Raw genomic sequence first — 21,369 nt, 5'->3', positions numbered from 1 at the left:
AACACAGCAGAACTTTCTCCTGTAGTGTCTTCAATGTGTGGAGTCTGATCCTCTGTTGACCAGTGTCTCCGGGACAGCTTAGTTGGTCTGAAAATGTATAGAACAGTTTCTCTCTCATTATAATGTTTCATATATGTGTGAATAGACAGTACACAGGATTATATATCAGAGGACAGCAACTTTGCACCTTTACATTCATTACTTAGTTGAAAATGAGTTATAGAAAAGGACCTTGCTTTTTAAAAGTATTGATCGACTGAGGGAATAGTTCTACATCATATTAAGTTAGCAAAACTGGCTGTCAATGAATAATTGAATTCTCACCTGAACATTCAGCATCAGCTTTAAAAACATTAGTTACCTAATTCATTAATAATAAACTTAATGAATTAATTAATCAGATAACTGTGAGAGACAGCGCATCACGTTTGTTGTGGACTGCAGAGGAGAAATGCTGTCAAGACAAAGTAAATAAATAATAATAATAATAATAATAATAATAATAATAATAATAATAATAATAATATTTATTTAGAGCCCAATATCACTATTTATAGTTTCAAAGGGCTTTATATGTCTGTAGCAAAGTCAAATCAAAATTATATCATGCATAAGTTTGAGAAAATAGATAAGTCTTTAGTTTTGTTTTAAAGGTATTGAGAGAGTTTGCCTCTCTAACTTCTGTAGGTAAACCATTCCAGAGGAAGGGAGAGCGGTAGGAAAAGGCTCGGTTGCCAGCGGACTTCTTTTTAACTCTTGGAATGACTAATAGTCCAGAATCTTGAGAGCGCAGGGTGCGAGGTGGGTTATAGGGTGTAATTAAGTCAGACAGGTAGGAAGGCGCAAGCCCATGTAAAATTTTATATGTAAATAAGAGGACCTTAAAATCTGCCCTTGCATGAATTGGGAGCCAATGAAGGGAAGCCAGGACAGGGCTAATGTGATCGAACTTCTTCATTCTGGTCAGAATTCTAGCAGCAGCATTCTGGACCAGCTGAAAACTATTGGTACTAGAGGCAGGCAGGCCAGAGTAAAGAACATTGCAGTAATCGAGGCGAGACGTGACGAATGCGTGAACAATGGTTTTTGCATCAGCCATACTTAGAAAGGGTCTAATTTTAGCAATGTTACGCAGGTGATAAAAGGCAGTTTTGGTTGTGTTCTTGATATGAGTGACTAGCGAGACACTAGAGTCAAAAATCACACCAAGGTTAGTTAATTAGTCACCTAATTCATTAATAATAAACTTAATGAATTAATTAATCAGATAACTGTGAGAGACGGTGCATCACATTTGCTGTGGACGGCAGGGGAGAAATGCTGTCAAGACAAAGTAAATAAACAACAAAAACAGACAGATTAATTCTGACTCACCTTTCCTTTACTTCCACAAACAGAACATCTGTCAGCACTACACTTTTTCAGTGTAAGTATTAAACATCTCTCACCAGAATACATAAAATGATGACAGTACTACAACACTGCCCATTGGTAAATACATGGAACACTATAGATGTTAATATCTGTAAATTCCACTGAAATTGACATTGATAAACTCCAGGAAGTTTTACAGAGAGAAAGTCAGAAACTTGGTGTGTAATTCTTACAGCTTGATGGACTACAGTCCTGGGAAGACCTCACAAATCTTTTTGTTGTTTTCTGTTGCAATATATTAAAAAATCTCTCTTTTTTACATTTTGAGTGTTTAAAAACACTGACTTTCATTGATCTGTTAATTTAATGTCGTATTCAGTCAGTTCCTTCAGCCAGATCTCTACTGTTCTGACTCAGTAACTGATCTGATAACCACTCACATGGTTCAAACAAACACAAACAAACACGAGGACACAACAGATCTCAAACCTGAAGGACACATTTTTATCTGTGAAGAATATCAAAATTCACAAGGCATTTTTTAAGGATTTTTAACTCACCAGGATAAATAATATGATGAAATTACTGGAACAAAGGTGTTAATGTCTGGGCTGACCTCAGAAATCTTTTTTGTTTTAAATTATAATTTATGCACAAGTCTCTCATTTAATCCAACCATCCTTTTTAAATGATTTTCCCCCAATATTTTAAGTGTTTAAGAATACGAACTTTCACTGATCTTTTTTTGGCTTTCTGTTGCTTTTATGTAGTGCAGAGTCAATTAGTCCTGCCAGGTCTTTACTGTTCTGATAGAGTGACTGACCGGATAACCCCACCCATGGTTCAAACACACACGACTAAACATGAGAAAAAAACAGATCTTAAATTTGGAAGACACATTGTTCTCTGTTTGGAATATGAAAATCCTCAAGGCATCTTAGGGGAAAATATTATTTTGGCCAAATTTCTGAAGTTCCTGTGCACATGTAGACCTTTAACAAATGTGAAAGTCCTTGGATGATTCCCTGGTGAAGGTCTGTAAGTCTTCAGTCTCACTGTCTTAAGTGCTGTGTCCTCACATGTGGGCTGTTAGCTTATTTTACTGTTACATAAACATTTGGTTGATTTATTATATTGTATTCATTATTAAAAGTATTAAAGCAATTGGCCTAAGGACTGAGATTATAAATATTATAATGTACTCTGATTTCCAAAACAGCTATTTTTAATGGACATTCATTGTTATTGTTATTGTAATTAGAGTTAGTGTAGTGTGATTCCTCTCCTCCACAGAGTGTGTGATTGTGCTGTATCACATCCTCCCCCTCAGCACCTGCAGTAGGTCCCAGCTGCAGCAGTGCAGGCTCTGTGCAGTCTGACTGAGGGAGGTTTTTGTACGGCTCTATATCACTGTGTGAACAGACGAGTGCTGCCTGGGTAATGGAAACTCTGACAGTAATAATCTCCTGCATCTTCAGTCTGGATGTTACTGATGGTCAGAGTGAAGTCAGTCCCAGATCCACTGCCACTGAAATGATCTGGAACTCCAGACTGACGGGTACTTGTATAATAAATCAGGAGTTTAGGAGCCTCTCCAGGTTTCTGTTGGTACCAAGACAAACAGGGTGTGCTGCAGTATGGTGTAGTACTGGTTTTACAGCTGATTATAACAGTATCTCCTGGAAGAGCTGCTTTCACGGCAGGAGTCTGAGTCACTGTGACCTTACCACTGGATCCTGAAATGCACATCCAAAGATGATTATATCCAAATTTCTTAAATCCAAACACAATAATGTAAATAACCACACAAATAGACACACACGCACACACACACACACACACACACACACACACACACACACACACATATATATATATATATATATATATATATAAGTACTTTGAAACTTACTACAAAATTCCAGTGAAGTAAATTTCTATTACCTTTAAAACAACACAAAAGTGTCCAGATGAAGATGGTGATGAAAGTCATGCTTGCTGTGGGTTAAGTTACTGGGGCAGGGAGCTCTCAGTCATCAAGTCTTAAACTCACAGGGCTATAAACACTCCAAGAGCACTCAAGCATGTGCTGCCAATGCAAAGTGTCCTCTCTCTATGGAAATCATCTTCCTTACCGCACAGAGTAAAGAGATCTCAATACTTACAGTTTACTGATTCAGGGTTTACCTACAACGAGTATGACTTTCTCTGATCTAGACTAAATGCAAATACCGTAATAATGACTATGATCCTTTAAATATTTCATACTGAAATCTGATGTCATTTTTTTCTTTGATTTTCTATTTTGTCAGAGATGTGTCTGTAAGAATTTAATAACAAAAAAGGTCGCAGACACTACACATTATCTACAATAATGAAGGAGAAAAGGTTTTTTTGTTTCAGTCAGCATAATAGTATGTCTACTCAAACAAAGAAAACAACATCAACAGCAACAATAAAAGACACACACACACACACACACACACACCACCATCACCTACCTTCCATACTATCTCACTGAATCGACTCAGCAAAATTAATTTATTGAAACTCACACACATACAAATGCAGAAATATTTTAAAAATAAAATAATTAAAACATTACAATAAAAGACTCGATAATAATGGAGGAAATAAAATAAACATCATATTATGTTTTCATGTCTAATGTCAGAGTAACACATTACTGCTCAATACTCAATACTTATGATTTATTACTGTTAAATATTCAATATGCAGTTCATCATGATTCAATACTCAGTACATGAACATTGTCAAACACAACACTGCAAAAAATAAAAAAGGAAAAATTATTTGCTCTCAAAACCTCTGACTGACTCAACAGAGCACAATAAATACAATGAAACTCAGAGACAGATAGATGAAAAAACAAAAAAGAAAATTAGTCAATCAATAAAAGTCAAATTATCAACATAAAGAAAATATAAGACACTAAAAGCAATAAAACATAAAAAAGTGATGCATCATCAACAAATTCAATAATAAAAAAACTCTATTTTTAACTCATTAACTCATGAAGTGAAGTCTCTATCTCTCTAGTTCAGTGATTCTTATCTCCAGTCCTGGGGGGCCACTGTCCTGCACATCTTTGTTTTAACTCTTCATTATCACAGTTAAGTGGGCTGATCAAGGGCTTGATGATTAATTGATCAGTGGAATCAGGTCTGTCAGTCCTGAGTTAATACAAAGACATGCAAGACAGTGGGGCTCCAGGACTGGAGTTGAGGATCACTGCTGTAGTCCATCTGTTTTAAATCTTCATTGCTATGGTAACATGGATGGTCACTGCTTTATGTGGCTGTGACAGATGAGTTCAGTCACCTATATGAATGAATTACAATTTACAATTTACAATTTAGCATTTAGCAGACGCTTTTAGCCAAAGCGACTTACAATCAGTGCATCAGTCAGATTCTTAATACCTCATAAGCAGACATCGCTAAAAAGACTGAGCGTCAATTTACTCCTTCATATTGCACCCTGGAATTCTTAGACAAACATAGATACAAGACAAGGGTTTTTTTTTTTTTTTTTAAGGAAGGGTAGGGGGTTAGGCTTAGGGGGAAAGGTGGGTTCTGAAGAGGTGGGTTTTCAGTCTCTTGCAGAAGATGGTAAGAGATTCCGCAGTCCTAACTGTATGAGGGAGGTCGTTCCACCACCTCGGGGCAATGGCAGAGAAGAGGCGTGGTCGGGAGGAGCGGCTGCCGGGTTCCCGAAGTGAGGGGACCGTCAGCTGACAAGAGGCCGTAGAGCGGAGGGTTCTAGTAGGGGTATACAGAGTTATTAGGGACTGAATGTATGATGGGGCGGAGCCTCTTGTTGCCTGGTAGGCTAGTACCAGTGTCTTGAATTGGATGCGGGCAGCTACCGGAAGCCAGTGGAGCGCAGTAAGGAGTGGAGTGACATGAGAGTGCTTAGGGAGGTTGAAGACCAGGCGTGCAGCGGCATTCTGCACGAGCTGGAGCGGCCTGATGGCGCAGGTTGGCAAGCCAGCCAGTAGGACGTTGCAGTAGTCCAGGCAGGAGATGACAAGCGCTTGGACCAGGAGCTGGGTCGCCTGTAGTGTGAGGAATGGTCGGATTCTCCTGATGTTGTATAGGGAGAATCTGTAGGATCGAGTGATTGCCGCGATGTGACCGGAGTAGGTTAGCTTGTTGTCCAGGGTTACGCCTAGGTTTTTGGCTGCTGTGGTGGGGAACACCACAGATCCCTCGAGGGTGATTGCAGTGTCGATCGTTGGGGAGTTCTTTGCAGGAAAGAACAGAAGCTCAGTTTTCTCCAGGTTCAGTTTGAGGTGCTTAGCAGACATCCAGGAGGCAATGTCAGCTAAGCAGGCTGTGATGAATGGGAGACAGGGGGAGAGTGAGTGGTTGTGTTGGCATTAAGTTGGTTGTCAGGTCCCTTTGTGTGGTGAAGGGACTCAGAGGAGCCTTATCTCAACGTCCACTGCTATCAAGTCAGATGAAGGTGGACGACTGTCTGAGTGAGGGTCTGTCCATGATCTGGTAATCCACACACTCCTCACACAGCTGGTCATGAGTCACCTGATTATGGGAATGTGGTTCAGGAATCTAATACAAAGTACAATACATTCATTTGAATTAGTCATTGGTACATAATAAAAAATACAGCTATATTACAATCTGACTGTTTCATTGGGTCGTTAAAAGCAGTACATATTTTCAGCAAACAGTGAAGAGATCTGAATCTGTCATGAAGTGGTGCTTGTTGAATTTCTGAGGAAAATCCCTTTAGGAAGTGTTAACTGTAACCCTTGAGCTGTTACATCAAAGGATGTAGACATTGTACAGTATGTTAAAGTGTCTGGGTGTTGTCTTCGTGTGTGTTTGTCTTTGGATTTAATTTTTTTTCTATACATGTGCATACTGCTATGTGTGTCCCAGGCCTGTTTCCAGGGTCAAAACACTCAGGCAGGGAAGCCCTTTGGGAATCTAATACAGAGAACAGTGTGTTGGTTTGAATTAGTCACAGGAGCATAATGAAAAATCCAGCTATGTTACAGGCTGACTGTTTTCATTAGGTCTTTAAAACCAAGAGATTTTTTCCCCTCGCAAACAGAGAAGAGAATAACATATTTAATCAGACACATATATCTGTTACAGACCCTAAACAAGGCCAACAAACTAGATGAAACTGCAGTTTTCTGAGGTTGAGACATTTGGGCTGAGAGAATCTTTCACACATTGTCTAAAACAACCAGGCAGATTCCCAAGGTTTCTATGGTACTTTTATATATGGAGAAATGTGCCTGTTGAATTTCTAAGGAAAATCCATGAATCAGACGGCGGTTAATGGCCTGTGTGTGTCCATTCTTTAGTTTTGATGTATGAAAAAGACTTGATAGAATGAGACAAACTTAAAGGACTTGTGCTTATGATCAGGTTTGTCCTCTGCATTTTGTAGATGAAGTGAATTCCTCACAGATGGACACTGATGTTGACACTCAGGATGTTTAGATTGAGAGATCTGAGTCTGCTGATAGTTCCGTTACACACAAGGGTGTGTGTTCATGTTAATGAAAAGTCATGACATCTTTATGTCATTGTGCTGTATCACATCCTCCCCCTCAGCACCTGCAGTAGGTCCCAGCTGCAGCAGTGCAGTCTCTGTGCAGTCTGACTGAGGGAGGTTTTTGTACGGCTCTATATCACTGTGTGAACACATAGCCACTGATATAATGTTCACTCTGACAGTAATAATCTCCTGCATCTTCAGTCTGGATGTTACTGATGGTCAGAGTGAAGTCAGTCCCAGATCCACTGCCACTGAAACGATCTGGAACTCCAGACTGACGGGTGCTTGCATAATAAATCAGGAGTTTAGGAGCCTCCCCAGGTTTTTGTTGGTACCAGGCTAGACGATTACCATTGTACACTGCAGAGCTGGTTTTACAGTTGATAGTGACTGTGTCTCCTAGAAGAGCAGATTTCCCTACAGGAGTCTGAGTCACAGTCACCTGACCTCTGGACTCTGAAATAAGAAAGATGAGAACAAAATTATGTTACATTATTCAAGCAACTTAATCGATCTTATTATCACTCTGTGTTAATTATGATCGATTTCCTGTACAAACAGGTCACATACTTCTCACTTTTACAACAACAACACATCACAACAACACAAGCAAATATGTGAAGTATATATGTATAAAACACTGAAATAAATAAAAAAAATGCCTATGAAACAAATTTCTTTTTACCTTTTATACAACACAAAAGTGTCCAGATGAAGATGGTGATGAAAGTCATGCTTGCTGTGGGTTAGGTTACTGGGACAGGCAGCTCTCAGTCATCAAGTCTTAAACTCACAGGGCTATAAACACTCCCAGAGCACTCAAGCATGTGCTGCCAATGCAAAGTGTCCTCTCTCTTTATGAAATGAAATTATCTTCCTGACAGCGCAGAGTTTTATTTGATGACAATGTTTACAGTTTACTTATACAGTCTTTGCTTACAGTGTGTCTGACTGTCTCTGTTTTAGACTAAACCCACATACTGTAATAATGACCAGGACTTGTATACATTTCATGTTAAAAGGTCATTGTCTGGATTTTCTATTTTGGCAGAGATGTGTACTTAAGAATGATATAAGAAAAGTTAACACACACTACACATTATCTTCGACAATGAAGGAGAAAACTTAGAAAAGGTTTTTTTGTTTAAGTCAGCATAATAGTATGTATTACTCAAATAAAGAAAACAACAACAGCCACAACAACAGCAACAAAACACACACACACACACACACACACACACACACACCACCATCACCTACCTTCCATACCATCTCACTGAATCAATGAAGGAAAATTAATACACTGAAACTCACACACATATAAGTGCACAAATATTTTAAAAATAAAATAATTAAAACATTGCAATAAAAGACTTGATAATTACGGAGGAAATAAAATAAACATCATATTATGTTTTCATGTCTAATGTCAGAGTAATGCATTACTGCTCGATACTGAACTTATGATTTTTACTGTTAAATACTCAATATGCAGTTCATTATGGGTCAGTACTCAGTACATGAACATTGTCAGATACAACACTGCAAAAAATAAAAGGGAAAAATTATTTGCTCTCAAAACATCTGACTGACTCAACAGAGCACAGTAAGTACAATGAAACACAGAGACAGATAGAAGACAAATAAAAAAGAAAATTAGTCAATAAATAAAAGTCAAATTATCAAAATAAAGAAAATATGACAATAAAAGAAATAAAACATAAAAAAATTATCAACAAATTCAATGAAAAAAATCCTAAATAGCTTTTTCTTCAGTAGAACTCTCAATTTATAACTCATTAATTAACTGAATGGAGTCTCTATCTCTATAGTATATCTGGCCTTTAAAGTCTGACTTTAGTTTTGAATTATTTAGAAAGATTTTTCCTCTGTGTCTCTCACATCTACAAAACTGGATTAATGAGCTGTGTGTGTGTGTGTGTGTGTGTGTGTGTGTGTGTGTGTGTGTGTGTGTGTAAATGAGAGGAGGAATGTGAGAGAATGTGTGTGTTCATCTGGGTCTCTGAGCTGTGTGAAGAGCAGTGATGTGGTTTGTCTGAGCTCAGGAGTGTTCTCCCTGATCAGCTTCACCTGGACCTCATTTGTTCTGTTCTGGACTCTGACCAGGCTCCTGCAGACACCTTCAGGTCTGTGGTGCTGAAACTCCCTGTGCTGAAATAGAGCAGCTGCAGCTGGCCTGAGGGACTTGAAGTGGTCAGTGTGAGTTTATGGAGGATGAGGAAACCTGTGGAACACACATACCGACAAGTCACAGAGAGAAACTACACTATCTGAAGTTCCCACATTGTCCAGTAGAGGGCAATGTGTAATGCTTAGGTCTGTAATTGTTCAACTCTAACTCCATCTGTTTCTGCATTAGAGGGTTTGTGTTCTGTGATTCAGTAGTGGAGCAACCAAACTGGATGTTGGCAGTGAGTATCCAGATGTATTTTATCTTTATTAAATATCAAATCTATCAATTGTTTTCGGAAATGATGTGCAATTAGTTCCCATGTGACAGATGAGTGTCTGTGGGGGAAATGATTCTTTAATCATGGACTTGTTTCTGAGTAAACCGATAGTCAGCTTGATGTTTCTAGAAACACAAAATTATAACAAAACGTTTGTAAATGTTGGAATACTAATGAGTTAATGGGTTGATTGATGAGTGTTGGTAGACTGATGAGTAATAATGTGAACAGTGTGAAACAATGTGCTGTAAAGCACAGAGAGATCAGAGTCATTAGAGCAGGAGGTTTTTGTACGGCCACTTAACCAGTTTGTATCACTGTGGTGGACTTTTGGTGGAGGCACCAAAGTGTCAGTTGGACGTAAGTAAAAGTCTCTCCTCTTTATGAAAACATTTTAAATCCAGATTAAAATAAAGTGTAGTAACTCTGTGTAGTTTATAAATGACAGTTTATGTAGTATAAAGTTTTATTCTTATTTAGTCTTTATGCAATGACAGTGTGGGCTGTTAGAATAACAATCTTTGTATTTCTCAACTTTTTACTTTTCAAAATGAAAAATAATTGAAAACTAAGCCAAAATATTTCGAATGTTTGATATACAGTTTCATCAAGAAGTTGTTTGATAAGAACTGGGGTGTTGATCAATAGTAATGTTGAAGTTCTGAATAAAAAATACAGACATAACTGCAAAATATTGACCAAAAGCAAAATGTAACACTTCATAAAAAAACATCATTTGTAAACAGAGAAAAGGGCAGAGAGATGCAGTTTGTTAGGCTGGTTTACATTTTGACATCAACTTGGCATTGACATGTAATGTTTAATAATAATCCACGAATTCCATTACCAATATAAAATATACATTGTAGATTTCTGTTTCAGTTCTTGTGAGATTTAAAACTAATAGATAAACATTAGTTATAATTCATTTTTATCTTAGAAAATGTCTTGGTTTTCATTACAACACAATGTCTTCAAAGCTCAGACTCATCCAACTAGTTTTCACCAAGAAACCTCACGATTAGCAAACTTCACTTTTAACACGATATGTGTTTACATTTGAAATATTTTAAAACAGATTGTGTGAGGGAACTTTTAAAAACATTTTTTCTTCAACGACTCGAAAAGAACAGAAACAAAAAAATTCTGTAAATGCATTTTACTTTCACATGAAACTATGTTTTTGAATAAACAGTTATTTATAAAATGACTGTAACTGTCTTTCAACGCTCTGCTGATCTTGGTTGTGCTCTGTGAGTCAGAGATAAGGGAAGTGAAAGAGGCAGAGCCTGTCTGTTTTTGAAGCACAGATAAAGTGTGTGTTTAAAGAAGAAAATCACACACATATGAATGTGAGATGGAGACTAATCATGTCTCATACTGCTGTGTCCCTCTACTGATTGATGGACACATGTCAGCTCTCTCTCCACCCAATGACAGCTGTGATTTCTCATCTGTCTCCTAGGTGACACCCGGCCCACCCTCACCGTCCTGCCCCCCTCCAGTGTGGAGCTGCAGCAGGGGAAAGCCACACTCATGTGTCTGGCCAACAAGGGCTTCCCCTCAGACTGGAAGCTGAACTGGAAGGTGGATGGTAAGAGTTGGAGTTCAGGGGTGAGCTCCAGCCCTGGGGTTTTACAGAAGGATGGTCTCTACAGCTGGAGCAGCACCCTCACCCTCCAGGAGGAGCAGTGGAGTAAGATGTCAGTGACCTGTGAGGCCACACAGGGCTCCCAGTCTGCAGTGACCCAGACACTGAGTAAAGATCAGTGTTCTGAGTAGTGAGAACACACACACACACACACACACACACACACACACACACACACACACACACACACATACACACCTCCTCTCCCTCTTGTTTCTGAGTGTATGAGACTGGCTTTGTGCTGGGTTTGACCCTGTGTGTGAGTCCTTCCAGCAGCTTGAGTTGTCATCAGAGCATCTTCCATGTGATATTGTTGTGTTTCATATCAAATTCATTCATGTCCACTGTATGTGTGTGCTTTACTGCTTAACTCTTGTTCTGTTTTATTCATGATGAAAATAAAGAGTTTTTCAATCACAGCCATTCCCCTCTCTGTGTGTCTGTCTTTATTAAACATAATTCTCTTTACCAAAGTCACACACTAAATCATTACTGTTATCCATAAATGTACAGGGCATCATACGTCCAAGGAAGCAGCTTTATTGTTACAAGTGTGACACAGTAAACATTTCCCTTAAATATGCAGCTTTTTAATCAGACTCAACTCTTAGGAATCTACATATACTTCAGCACACATTTCATACTAGAGTCAAACATATTAATTCCTCTCATAGAGCTGTATGATATTGACACATATTAACAATAATGACCGGAAACTGATCCACTAAATAAATAACTACACAAATAAACAAACAAAATATTAAACTGATTTATTTATAAATGATATTTTAATGAACTTTTTTGTAAAATTAAAAAAATACTTCATTCTTAGTTCATCATAAATCTATGAATAGTAATTTTACTATTTTCTATTTACACAGATCTATTAAAACACAGTCTGTGAGTGTGTGTGTTTGCATGAGATATTGATTGTGTGTTAGTCTGACTCAGATGTTGATCGTCTGGTCCAGGTTTGGTCTTCATGATGACACTGATACTAAAGTAATGATCTGTAAACTCACTCTAGCCCCCTGGGGACGGGGGAACATCTGGCCACAGTGCTGCTCTATTCTGGGAGTGTGGGTGTCGCCCTGCACATGCAAATCTGACTTTCACCCCCACAGCACCCACTCACACAGCCCTAAACCCCCTGAGACTGGGACAGGTGTGAGTGGTTTACGTTTTTAGTTTGGTGTTTGAATGTGAAACATCTTATGACTTTACTGTATTATTAAAAAGGTATAAGTGTATTTCTGTATTAGTAAAAATTTCATTGTCAGTGTGCTGAATGTTGACTGTTCAGTCAGAGACGACTACTGTCTACATAACAGATCACAGAAGACTACTGTCTACATAACAGATCACAGATGACTACTGTCTACATAAGAGATCACAGATGACCTGCTCCTCTGAGGTGACACACTTCTGCCACTCCATCTCACCTGCTGTGCCATCTAGCAGAAGATTCATAGGTGGATGGAAACAGGGAGATAAACTTGTCATAGGTTTATGGAAGGCAAAGTGTTGCAAAATGTCTGACATTTCAAAAGGGAAATTATCACTGTCACCCAGGTTGTGTCAGCATGGATCTCTTGTGTGAAGTACCAGCAGCATTGGGAGAGAAACTCTCAGCAATTCGGAGGAGACCCATCATACCTCTCAGGTTCCACCACAGGAGAAAAACAGGGCTCCATGAGCTGGGGCTGGTTTGTTGCTTTAATAATTTGGGTGAAGTCTTCTGTCACAAACTGGGGAACTGGGTGGATGTGTAAGTTACCAGCTTCCACTGAACAAAGGACACACCACAAAACAGAGACACAGGAACACGAAAATAAGAACAAGGCAGGATTCAAAGTCACTCAACGACTTATTCAGGTACATCAGGTCAAAGAGTAACCTCAGCACAGAAAGCAAAGAGATATTTAAAAAAGAGAGAACCAGGCTTGATTTACAAACACAGGTGAATCCATTGAATAACTGAATCAAGGAAAAAAAAAGAAGTGACTGAAGAAAGAACATAACTCAAAACAGTAGAGGGGGTAAGAGAACCAGGGAGTGACAAGAGCCCTGTTTTATAAATTAACACATCGACTTTTACACAGTCATCAGAAAGATTAAAATGGTTGGTATGAGGATGACTCTATAAGTATGTTTAATAAAGAATGTGCTGTGAATTAATCTTCATAACAGATATTTTTTGATGGATGTTTGTAATCAATATTATTGGAATTAGAGTTAGTGTAGTGTGATTCCTCTCCTCCACAGAGTGTGTGATTGTGCTGTATCACATCCTCTTCCTCAGCACATGCAGTAGGTCCCAGCTGCAGCAGTGCAGTCTCTGTGCAGTCTGACTGAGGGAGGTTTTTGTACGGCTCTATATCACTGTGTGAACACATCTTTGCCACTGATAGCATGGTAACTCTGACAGTAATAATCTCCTGCATCTTCAGTCTGGATGTTACTGATGGTCAGAGTGAAGTCAGTCCCAGATCCACTGCCACTGAAACGATCTGGAACTCCAGACTGTCGGTAGCTTGCAGAATAAATCAGGAGTTTAGGAGCCTCTCCAGGTTTGTGTTGGTACCAGGCTAGAGTAGCACCACCATACACTCTAGAGCTGGTTTTACAGTTGATAGTGACTGTGTTTCCTGGATGAGCAGATTTCACTGCAGGAGTCTGAGTCACAGTCACCTGACCTCTGGACTCTGAAAGGTGAATATCATGAAAAAGAAAAGTATATTACAAATGGACATTTCTAATGATTATACTTATTTTAAAGATTACAAAATTTAACCTTAATTTTGAGTATGTTCACATGTCTCTGACCTCTTGGTTTTGAAGTTAAATGCAAAGGAATAAATGTTTATTAAATACATTATGCATAAGGGTGATAAGAGTGTAGCTTCTTGTCTTTGTATGTTTATTATGTCAGTCATACAGACTGTGAATAGATTTCATATCTTTCTCACCTTTAAAACAGCAGCAGGTCAGTGTCCAGATGAAGATGGTGATGAAAGTCATGCTTGCTGTGGGTTAAGTTACTGGGGCAGGCAGCTCTCTGTCATCAAGTCTTAAAGTCACAGGGCTATAAACACTCCCAGAGCACTCAAGCATGTGCTGTCAATGCAAAGTGTCCTCTCTCTATGGAAATGATCTTCCTGAGTACAGCAGACACCCTGCACTCATATGTTCACACGTCTAACTATTCTACAAGTGTTCCTACAGCTTAGGACAAGTTAGAATAAATTCTTTTTTAGACTTTTTTAATGCCACTTTGAATGAAATGTAACACCAACTTTACAACTAAAATAAAAATAAAGTGTATTCTTCATACTTAAGCTTAAAATATTAGTGTGTTTTGTGTGCCGTAACTAAATTGCATAGGCTCTTAACAGATCCGACAAAAACTTGTACAATAAAATCTTTTTTTTTCCCCATGTGCGGTCAGATTTTCATTCGCATTTTAATGGCTTGATGCCATCCAGTAAAGATTACCTCCCTGTCTCATTGATAAAAGCAGTGGAAATGAACCAATTCATGACCATCCCTTTGAGGAAAAATGGAAAGTCCTCGAAAATGAGTTGCCATCAGTTAGTCAATCTTTTATATGACTTTATCAATCTGAGAAATACTGCACCACTGCTGAAATGTTAGGGTGGCCTTTTGCCCTATCAGTGCCCCGCGACCCTGATTAGGATAAGCGGCTTATATAATGAGTGAGTGAGAGAGTGTTGAAATGTTATAGTGGCTATTCAAAATACACAACATTCATATTATTCAAGGTCTGGACACATCACTGAGCAGCCAACAGGCATTCTGTGCGTTCTTACACCTCTGTGTGTTAATGATAAGCCCGCTGCTTTACAACGAGTGCATTTGAGATCAGGTCAATAATATCAGCTCATACAGGCTGTATAGTTAATCTACGACAAATATTTAAAACACAAATCATGAATTTGATTTCTCATGTCATAGCATTTTTAAGACTTTTGAAACCATGATTTAAGACATTTTAATACTAATTAAGGCCTTATTTTTGAATTAATGAATTCAATGCATTTTAAGACCTTTTAAGGATCCGCTGGAACCATGCATTCTACACTTTATGGGCCAGAGTATTATGGTCATATTGCCTTATCTACTGACACCTAGTGTTAAATTTGGAAAACTTACAAGGACTATCCACTAACAAAACCTTTTTTTTTAATTAAAAAAAGAACATTACAATATTTTAAATAATTACGTGTTTCACAACAGTGCTTGACCCAATACACTAATCAGCAACCTTTCGTAAGACGATGTTTAGCTGTGGTCTCAGTATGTTTATTATTCTCTTTCATTGTGTGTATTTCTCTAATAGCATGTAACCAGAAACCCTCAAAAAAGTCTGCATGTAAAACACCCCTAGACAGTGGCTGACGTGATTCCGTCAGCAAAAGAAAAGTGACAACATTGGTATCTAAATGGCCAGCCATCTCTTTCACATGAAATATATCTATATTTATGGGAGGTATACTTCATAATGGGAAGTCCACTGTAAATGGAATTGGTTAAAAAAAATCAAATCTGGCACCCAGTTTAACAAATAAAAAGTTATAAGTGAAATACTAATAAAAGTCTTTCCTATATTAACAGGAGATGTCCTGTACCATCAGACAACGTCAACCCACAGAACACAGGTGAAGAGGGAATCACTGGTCTACCCAACGTAAACATTCTACACTAAAAGACAAGCAGGTCAGTATTTGTAGATTAAAACAATTTATCTTCAAATGGAAGTACAACATATCAGTAGTACTTTTACCAGTTCAGCTGGCAAATTGCAGATAAGCAGTTTGCCCACCAAGATTTGAAAGATGGCATCAAAAAATGCAAATACAAAATAAAACAGCAGTTCTTCAAATGTGTCACGGCCATGTAGCTTAAACTAATAATACCATAGAACAAATCGCATCTTTCTCGGGTCAAATAAATGTATTCTTCCCTGACACAGACGACACGCGCACCAATTTGAAGCATAACCCAGGGAGGGAACTCCAGCTGGTCTGCCCAGACTGACAGCAAAATGCATTTTACTCAGGGAAAAAAGGCCATTTAAGTCAACTGTACCTCCCCTATCTCATCTGTTCCCAATTAATCAACAAGCCACATAACTATGTATCCCTGTTCTCCACACAAACTAGGTAAGTGTATGTAGGGAGAGCATCCAGAGGACAGCTGCGTCCAGCAGACCCCTGTGTGTTTTAGCAGTCCTATGGAAGAGTCCTATGGAACAGTCCTATAGAAGAGTCCTATGGAACAGTCCTATTGAAGAGTCCTACAGAAGGGTTCTATAAAAGAGTCCTATTGAAGAGCCCTGTTGAAAAGTCCAATGGAAAAGTCCTATTGAAGAGACCTGCTGAAGAGTCCTATGGAACAATCCTATTGAAGAGCACTCTTGGAGTCGTATGGAAGAGTCCTTTTGAAGAGACCTATGGAGTAGTCCTACTGAAGAGTATTATTTAAGACATTGCTTAACACATTGCTCTTCCCAACAAAGAGAGGGCTAAGTTAGGCCCAAACATGTGTCTGCATGCACATACACACCAAAAGTTCCTCTTCACTTCTAGTAACCAAAATCCTTTTGCTGAGGGACTTCAGTGCAAGAGTGTGGAGAAACAGTGGGTCAGGATGTCATGTGATGTTACAATGCAAACAGTGTGACCTCATAATCTGAGATTAAATGTTTTTGTATGAACTTGTCAAGATTAGCATTCATAAGGAGTTTCTGAGTCATATAAGAATGTCCTGATTTAAACCAGATTCAGAAAGTGGACAGTGTAGTAATAGAGTCTTTGGGCTAGCAGAAGTTGATTCTATCACACAATGACTATGAGAAGGTCCAGAATATTCTTGGTCTGATACATCTCATTGAAGTTTCTAGTGTTGTGTGAAATGAATGCTGCATTTCCAGTTTGATCAGTTGTATAGGGTTGTGAGTGAGCTGATCTGGAGAGGAGATGAGAGGAGAGGAGGAAAGGAGCAGATTCTGATAAGGAACATGCAGGGACTCTGACTCCACTCTGGGATGATCATCCATACAGATCATCTGATACTGGATGTACTGGCAGACAGAGAACTGACTCAGAGCCAAAGTCATCAAGACACTGCTGTGTCATCTTGAATGGTTTTAAAAGACTTTCCATGGTCCTTAACTTGTCCTTTTAATGTGATGAAATGAGTTAATTTTCCTGCAGAGTAAAACTCTTGTGTAGCTTTCATTGTGACATTGTATTGTTTTGACTCAGTTATGTTTTAATAGTCGAGTTTATTTTGTTATCATTTAAAACCATTGTCCATTTAAAACAAATGCTTTATTTTGGTGTTGTTGTTGTCGTTGTTGTTGTTGTTGTTGTTGTTGTTGTTGTTGTTGTTGTCTTCTTCTTCTTCTTCTTCTTCTTCTTCTTCTTCTTCTTCTTCTTTTTTTTGTCCCAAAATGTAAAAAATGAATTCCTTATAAAGCCACCAGCACTAAAATGATGTAAATGTTTGGTCTGAGAGGGACTTTCTTTCATACCCATAACAGATATATTAAGGGACATGTATAATTATTGTTACTGTAATTAGAGATAGTGTAGTGTGATTCCTCTCCTCCACAGAGTGTGTGATTGTGCTGTATCACATCCTCCCCCTCAGCACCTGCAGTAGGTCCCAGCTGCAGCAGTGCAGTCTCTGTGCAGTCTGACTGAGGGAGGTTTTTGTACGGCTCTATATCACTGTGTGAACACATATTTGCTATTGATCCAGTGTCGACTCTGACAGTAACAATCTCCTGCATCTTCAGTCTTGACGTTACTGATGGTCAGAGTGAAGGCAGTCCCAGATCCACTGCCACTGAAACGATCTGGAACTCCAGACTCACGGGTGCTTGCATAATAAATCAGCAGTTTAGGAGCCTCTCCAGGTTTCTGTTGGTACCAGGACAAACAGTCCTGAGAACTGCTACAGGAGTCAACGGCTGTGTTGGTCTTACATCTCACAGTAACAGAGTCTCCTGGAAGAAAAGATTTCACCACAGGAGTCTGAGTCACAGTCACCTGACCTCTGGACTCTGATACAAGGGAGATAAAAAAAAAAAAAAAATCACATTCCGTTATTCAAGGAACTCAGTCTATCATATTATCACTCTGTGTTTATTATGACTGATTAACTGAAATAAACTCCTCACTTTCACAACAGCAGCACATCACAACAACACCAATAAATATATGAGGTACATATGTATAAAATACTTTAAAAAAACTAAAATGTCTAAAAAATATCTTTTTACCTTTGAAACAACACAGAAGTGTCCAGATGAAGATGGTGATGAAAGTCATGCTTGCTGTGGGTTAAGTTACTGGGGCAGGCAGCTCTCAGTCATCAAGTCTTAATCTCACAGAGCTATATACACTCCCAGAGCACTCAAGCATGTGCTGCCAATGCAAAATGTCCTCTCTCTATGGAAATGATCTTCCTGAGTACAGCAGACACCCTGCACTCATATGTTCACACATGTGGAACCATTCTACACTTCATAAGACCAGAGTATTATGGTCATATTGTGTTGTCTACTGACATCTAACGTCAAAAAAGAGAAATATGATTACTCATGAATCTTAATAGATTAATTTTTGTAAAGTTCTAAAGTTTTTAGGACATTGAAAAGCTGAATGATCAATACTAACAGTAGTGTGGACTGTGCTGAACATTAGAAAATCAAACTGTTATAAATTATCACCTAACGTGAGTTGTCCTCATGTTAATACAATGCCTGTGTAACAGTTATGCACCTACATGAACTGCAGTGTTGAGAGACTGGCTTATGATACACTACAATGCTGGGTGAATGGTTTATAATAAACTACAGTGTTGAGTGAATGGTTTTTGGTTTCATACATGTAACGTGTAATATTTGCAGCCATGCTTGTATCTAAACTCTAAATTAAAAAGAAAGAAAAATCTCTCCTCTGACAAGTTTTTGTAAGTGAGATGAAAAGATGTAGAGTAGGTTGTTATACAGGAGTGTGTGTGTTCTGATGTGTGAGTCTCTGATCAAGGGGAACTCACTGTCTGTTGGACCGTAGGCCTCCTGTAGCACCATCAGGATTATCAGGTTTAGGTTTCAAGTTTAAGTTTCCAAAGTGATGTTTTAATGTTTTGATAATTTGTTGATGGTATCACATGGCTAACATGTTCTGTTTTTGTTTGTTTGCTTTTCCTAAACTTTGTTTTTTTTTATCTCATGAACTGCGGTTCCTGATGAATAGCAAAAGAGTGCCCTTGCAAAAGTGATCAACAGAGCCTTACACTTAAAGAATTCAAATCCACTCTCTCTCTTTCTTTCTGTCTCTCTCTCTCTCTCTCTCTCTTTCACTCGCTCTCTCTCTCTCTCTCTCTCTCTCCACAGGCGTTTTTCAGGTTTGTAAAGTTCTATCGGATTTAAATGCTGTGGTTTCATTTACTCATAATATATTAATGGTGTTTCTATCAGTGCATGCTCAGAGCTTTGCCCATTGGACAGAGATGGTATTTCTTTGTCTGATAAAATTCCGGTACCACTTTACAATAAGACTACACTTATAAAGAGTTTATTAAAGCTTTATAATTAGATTATTAATTAGGTTGTGAACATTTTATAAATCATTAATAAGCTGTTATAACACATTAGATAAAAAGGGCAACAGTGATCCCACATTTATCTGTACTGTTAAGTATTCCGATCTCATTGGTTACTTAGCTTACTTTGTCTTCTCCATCAGCCAGCATTTATACCTGTCAGCTTCATCACATATTTGTCAACATGCTACTACCATTTAACCACCATCAGCATATCTTAATAGTCAAAAAGTTTGGCATATCAAATTAACATATCAAGATACCAGATTCATACACTAAGACTGTGGTAATATTGTTTACCTTGACATTTTCAGCATGCTATCAGCAGCCATCCTCATTATTATTACAGGTGCTGATATGACATATGCTATCAGGCTGTTATGCAGACTGGATATTAAAGTGGTATATTCTCATGCTTTGTGTTGGTTGGCATCTTCTTTAGGACAACATTCAAGATGTGACACAATTGATAACCTTCCTTTACTTGTTCTACTGCTCACCCATTCCTGGTCCCACTCTCAGATATCTGTGGACTGTCTAAACCACCCTTGGTATCTGTTATTCACTGAGTTGATTCTCCCCCCATCCATCTTGATGTTTCTTGGCATCTTATTTTTAGGACCATTTATTTATGAGTTACAAACATCTATAACTGCTGAAAAGGAGCCTTATTGTAAAGTGTAAAACACATCCCCATTTACCAGTGAGTTACTTACATTTATAACTGCTGAAAGGGAGCCTTAATAAACCATTTATTAATGAGTTACTAATATTCACACTTACCTGATATAAAATTTTCACATGAAATTCAAAGTAAGATGCAGCAGAAACAAGCAAAAAAAAAAATATTCACACTTGTTGAAAATCAACCTTCAGAATAATGGAACTGCTGAACACGACTGATACTTATATTTAGACATAAAAGCTTTACTCAGACATAAATAAAACAGTTGGGAAGAAATAATGAGATTCAGACTGGAAAGGCTTTTCATATGTCCTTGAACAAACGTCCAAGTGGTCCATCAGGGTGACCAAAACCAAGCCAGGATGACCATTCAAGAACTCTGTGTGATTTCCTCTCAGTCTACAGATATGTCCTTTGATGGTCACCCAAGCTCTTTCAGTATGCTGCGTATGACTGCCGGACCAGGGATCCACAAACCACCTGATATGGTTTCTGGTGTAGTGTTTGTATGTTTCTCAGCACACTCCTGTATGCCCTCCACTCATCACTGATAATGCTCCTGTCTTAACATGCTGTCTGATCAGAGGGACAAGGAGGAGTCTTGATCAGTTCTCCACTAGTTTCAACACCAGTCTCCGCCTTTTGTCTTTAACTCCCATCATTCCAAAGACCCGTTTCTTCCTTCTCCAGGTATTTCCAAAGCATCCATGTGCATACTAACAACAACAAAAAAATCACAACACAATCTTAATTATCAACAAAACGCATAGAAATTACAGTACAAATTGGTGCACAAGTTTGAAAATATCAGACTAGTTATTAGGTACATTATATAACATACTTTAATGATAATTATACAGAAATGGTCCATACTTGATGTCTACAGCAATTTTTCTTACAAAAAAAAAAAAAAAAAAAAAAAAGCTATGTTTGATTATCTTGAACAAGAGATCCCAGTCTATAATAAAGAGAAGATTTTAAAATTATGAATATTA

At 38.2% G+C, this 21,369-nt stretch overlaps 1 pseudogene and 3 gene segments (V, D, J or C); all 4 read right to left on the bottom strand.

Moving 5' to 3' along the window:
* The window catches only part of LOC115824939 (Ig kappa chain V-V region MOPC 21-like), a 63,189-nt gene extending 49,116 nt beyond the window's left edge, over positions 1-14,073 (bottom strand). Inside the window, 2 exon segments of the V gene segment in view lie at positions 13,473-13,757; positions 14,022-14,073. Coding sequence covers positions 13,473-13,757; positions 14,022-14,073 — 337 coding nt within the window.
* LOC115824838 (Ig kappa chain V-III region MOPC 63-like) overlaps positions 1-21,369 on the bottom strand; it is a 184,984-nt pseudogene that overhangs the window by 142,956 nt on the left and 20,659 nt on the right.
* On the bottom strand, positions 2,782-3,373 carry LOC115824948 (Ig kappa chain V region 3381-like). The segment is given in 2 exon segments: positions 2,782-3,110; positions 3,319-3,373. Coding segments are annotated over 2 exon segments (378 nt in total).
* LOC115824956 (Ig kappa chain V region K29-213-like) lies at positions 7,064-7,670 on the bottom strand. The segment is given in 2 exon segments: positions 7,064-7,386; positions 7,616-7,670. Coding segments are annotated over 2 exon segments (372 nt in total).

This window comes from Chanos chanos, chromosome 12, assembly GCF_902362185.1.
Source record: "Chanos chanos chromosome 12, fChaCha1.1, whole genome shotgun sequence".
Lineage (NCBI taxonomy): Eukaryota > Metazoa > Chordata > Actinopteri > Gonorynchiformes > Chanidae > Chanos > Chanos chanos.
Note: the sequence above shows the minus strand (reverse complement) of the source record. Positions and strands in the feature narration are given on the sequence as shown.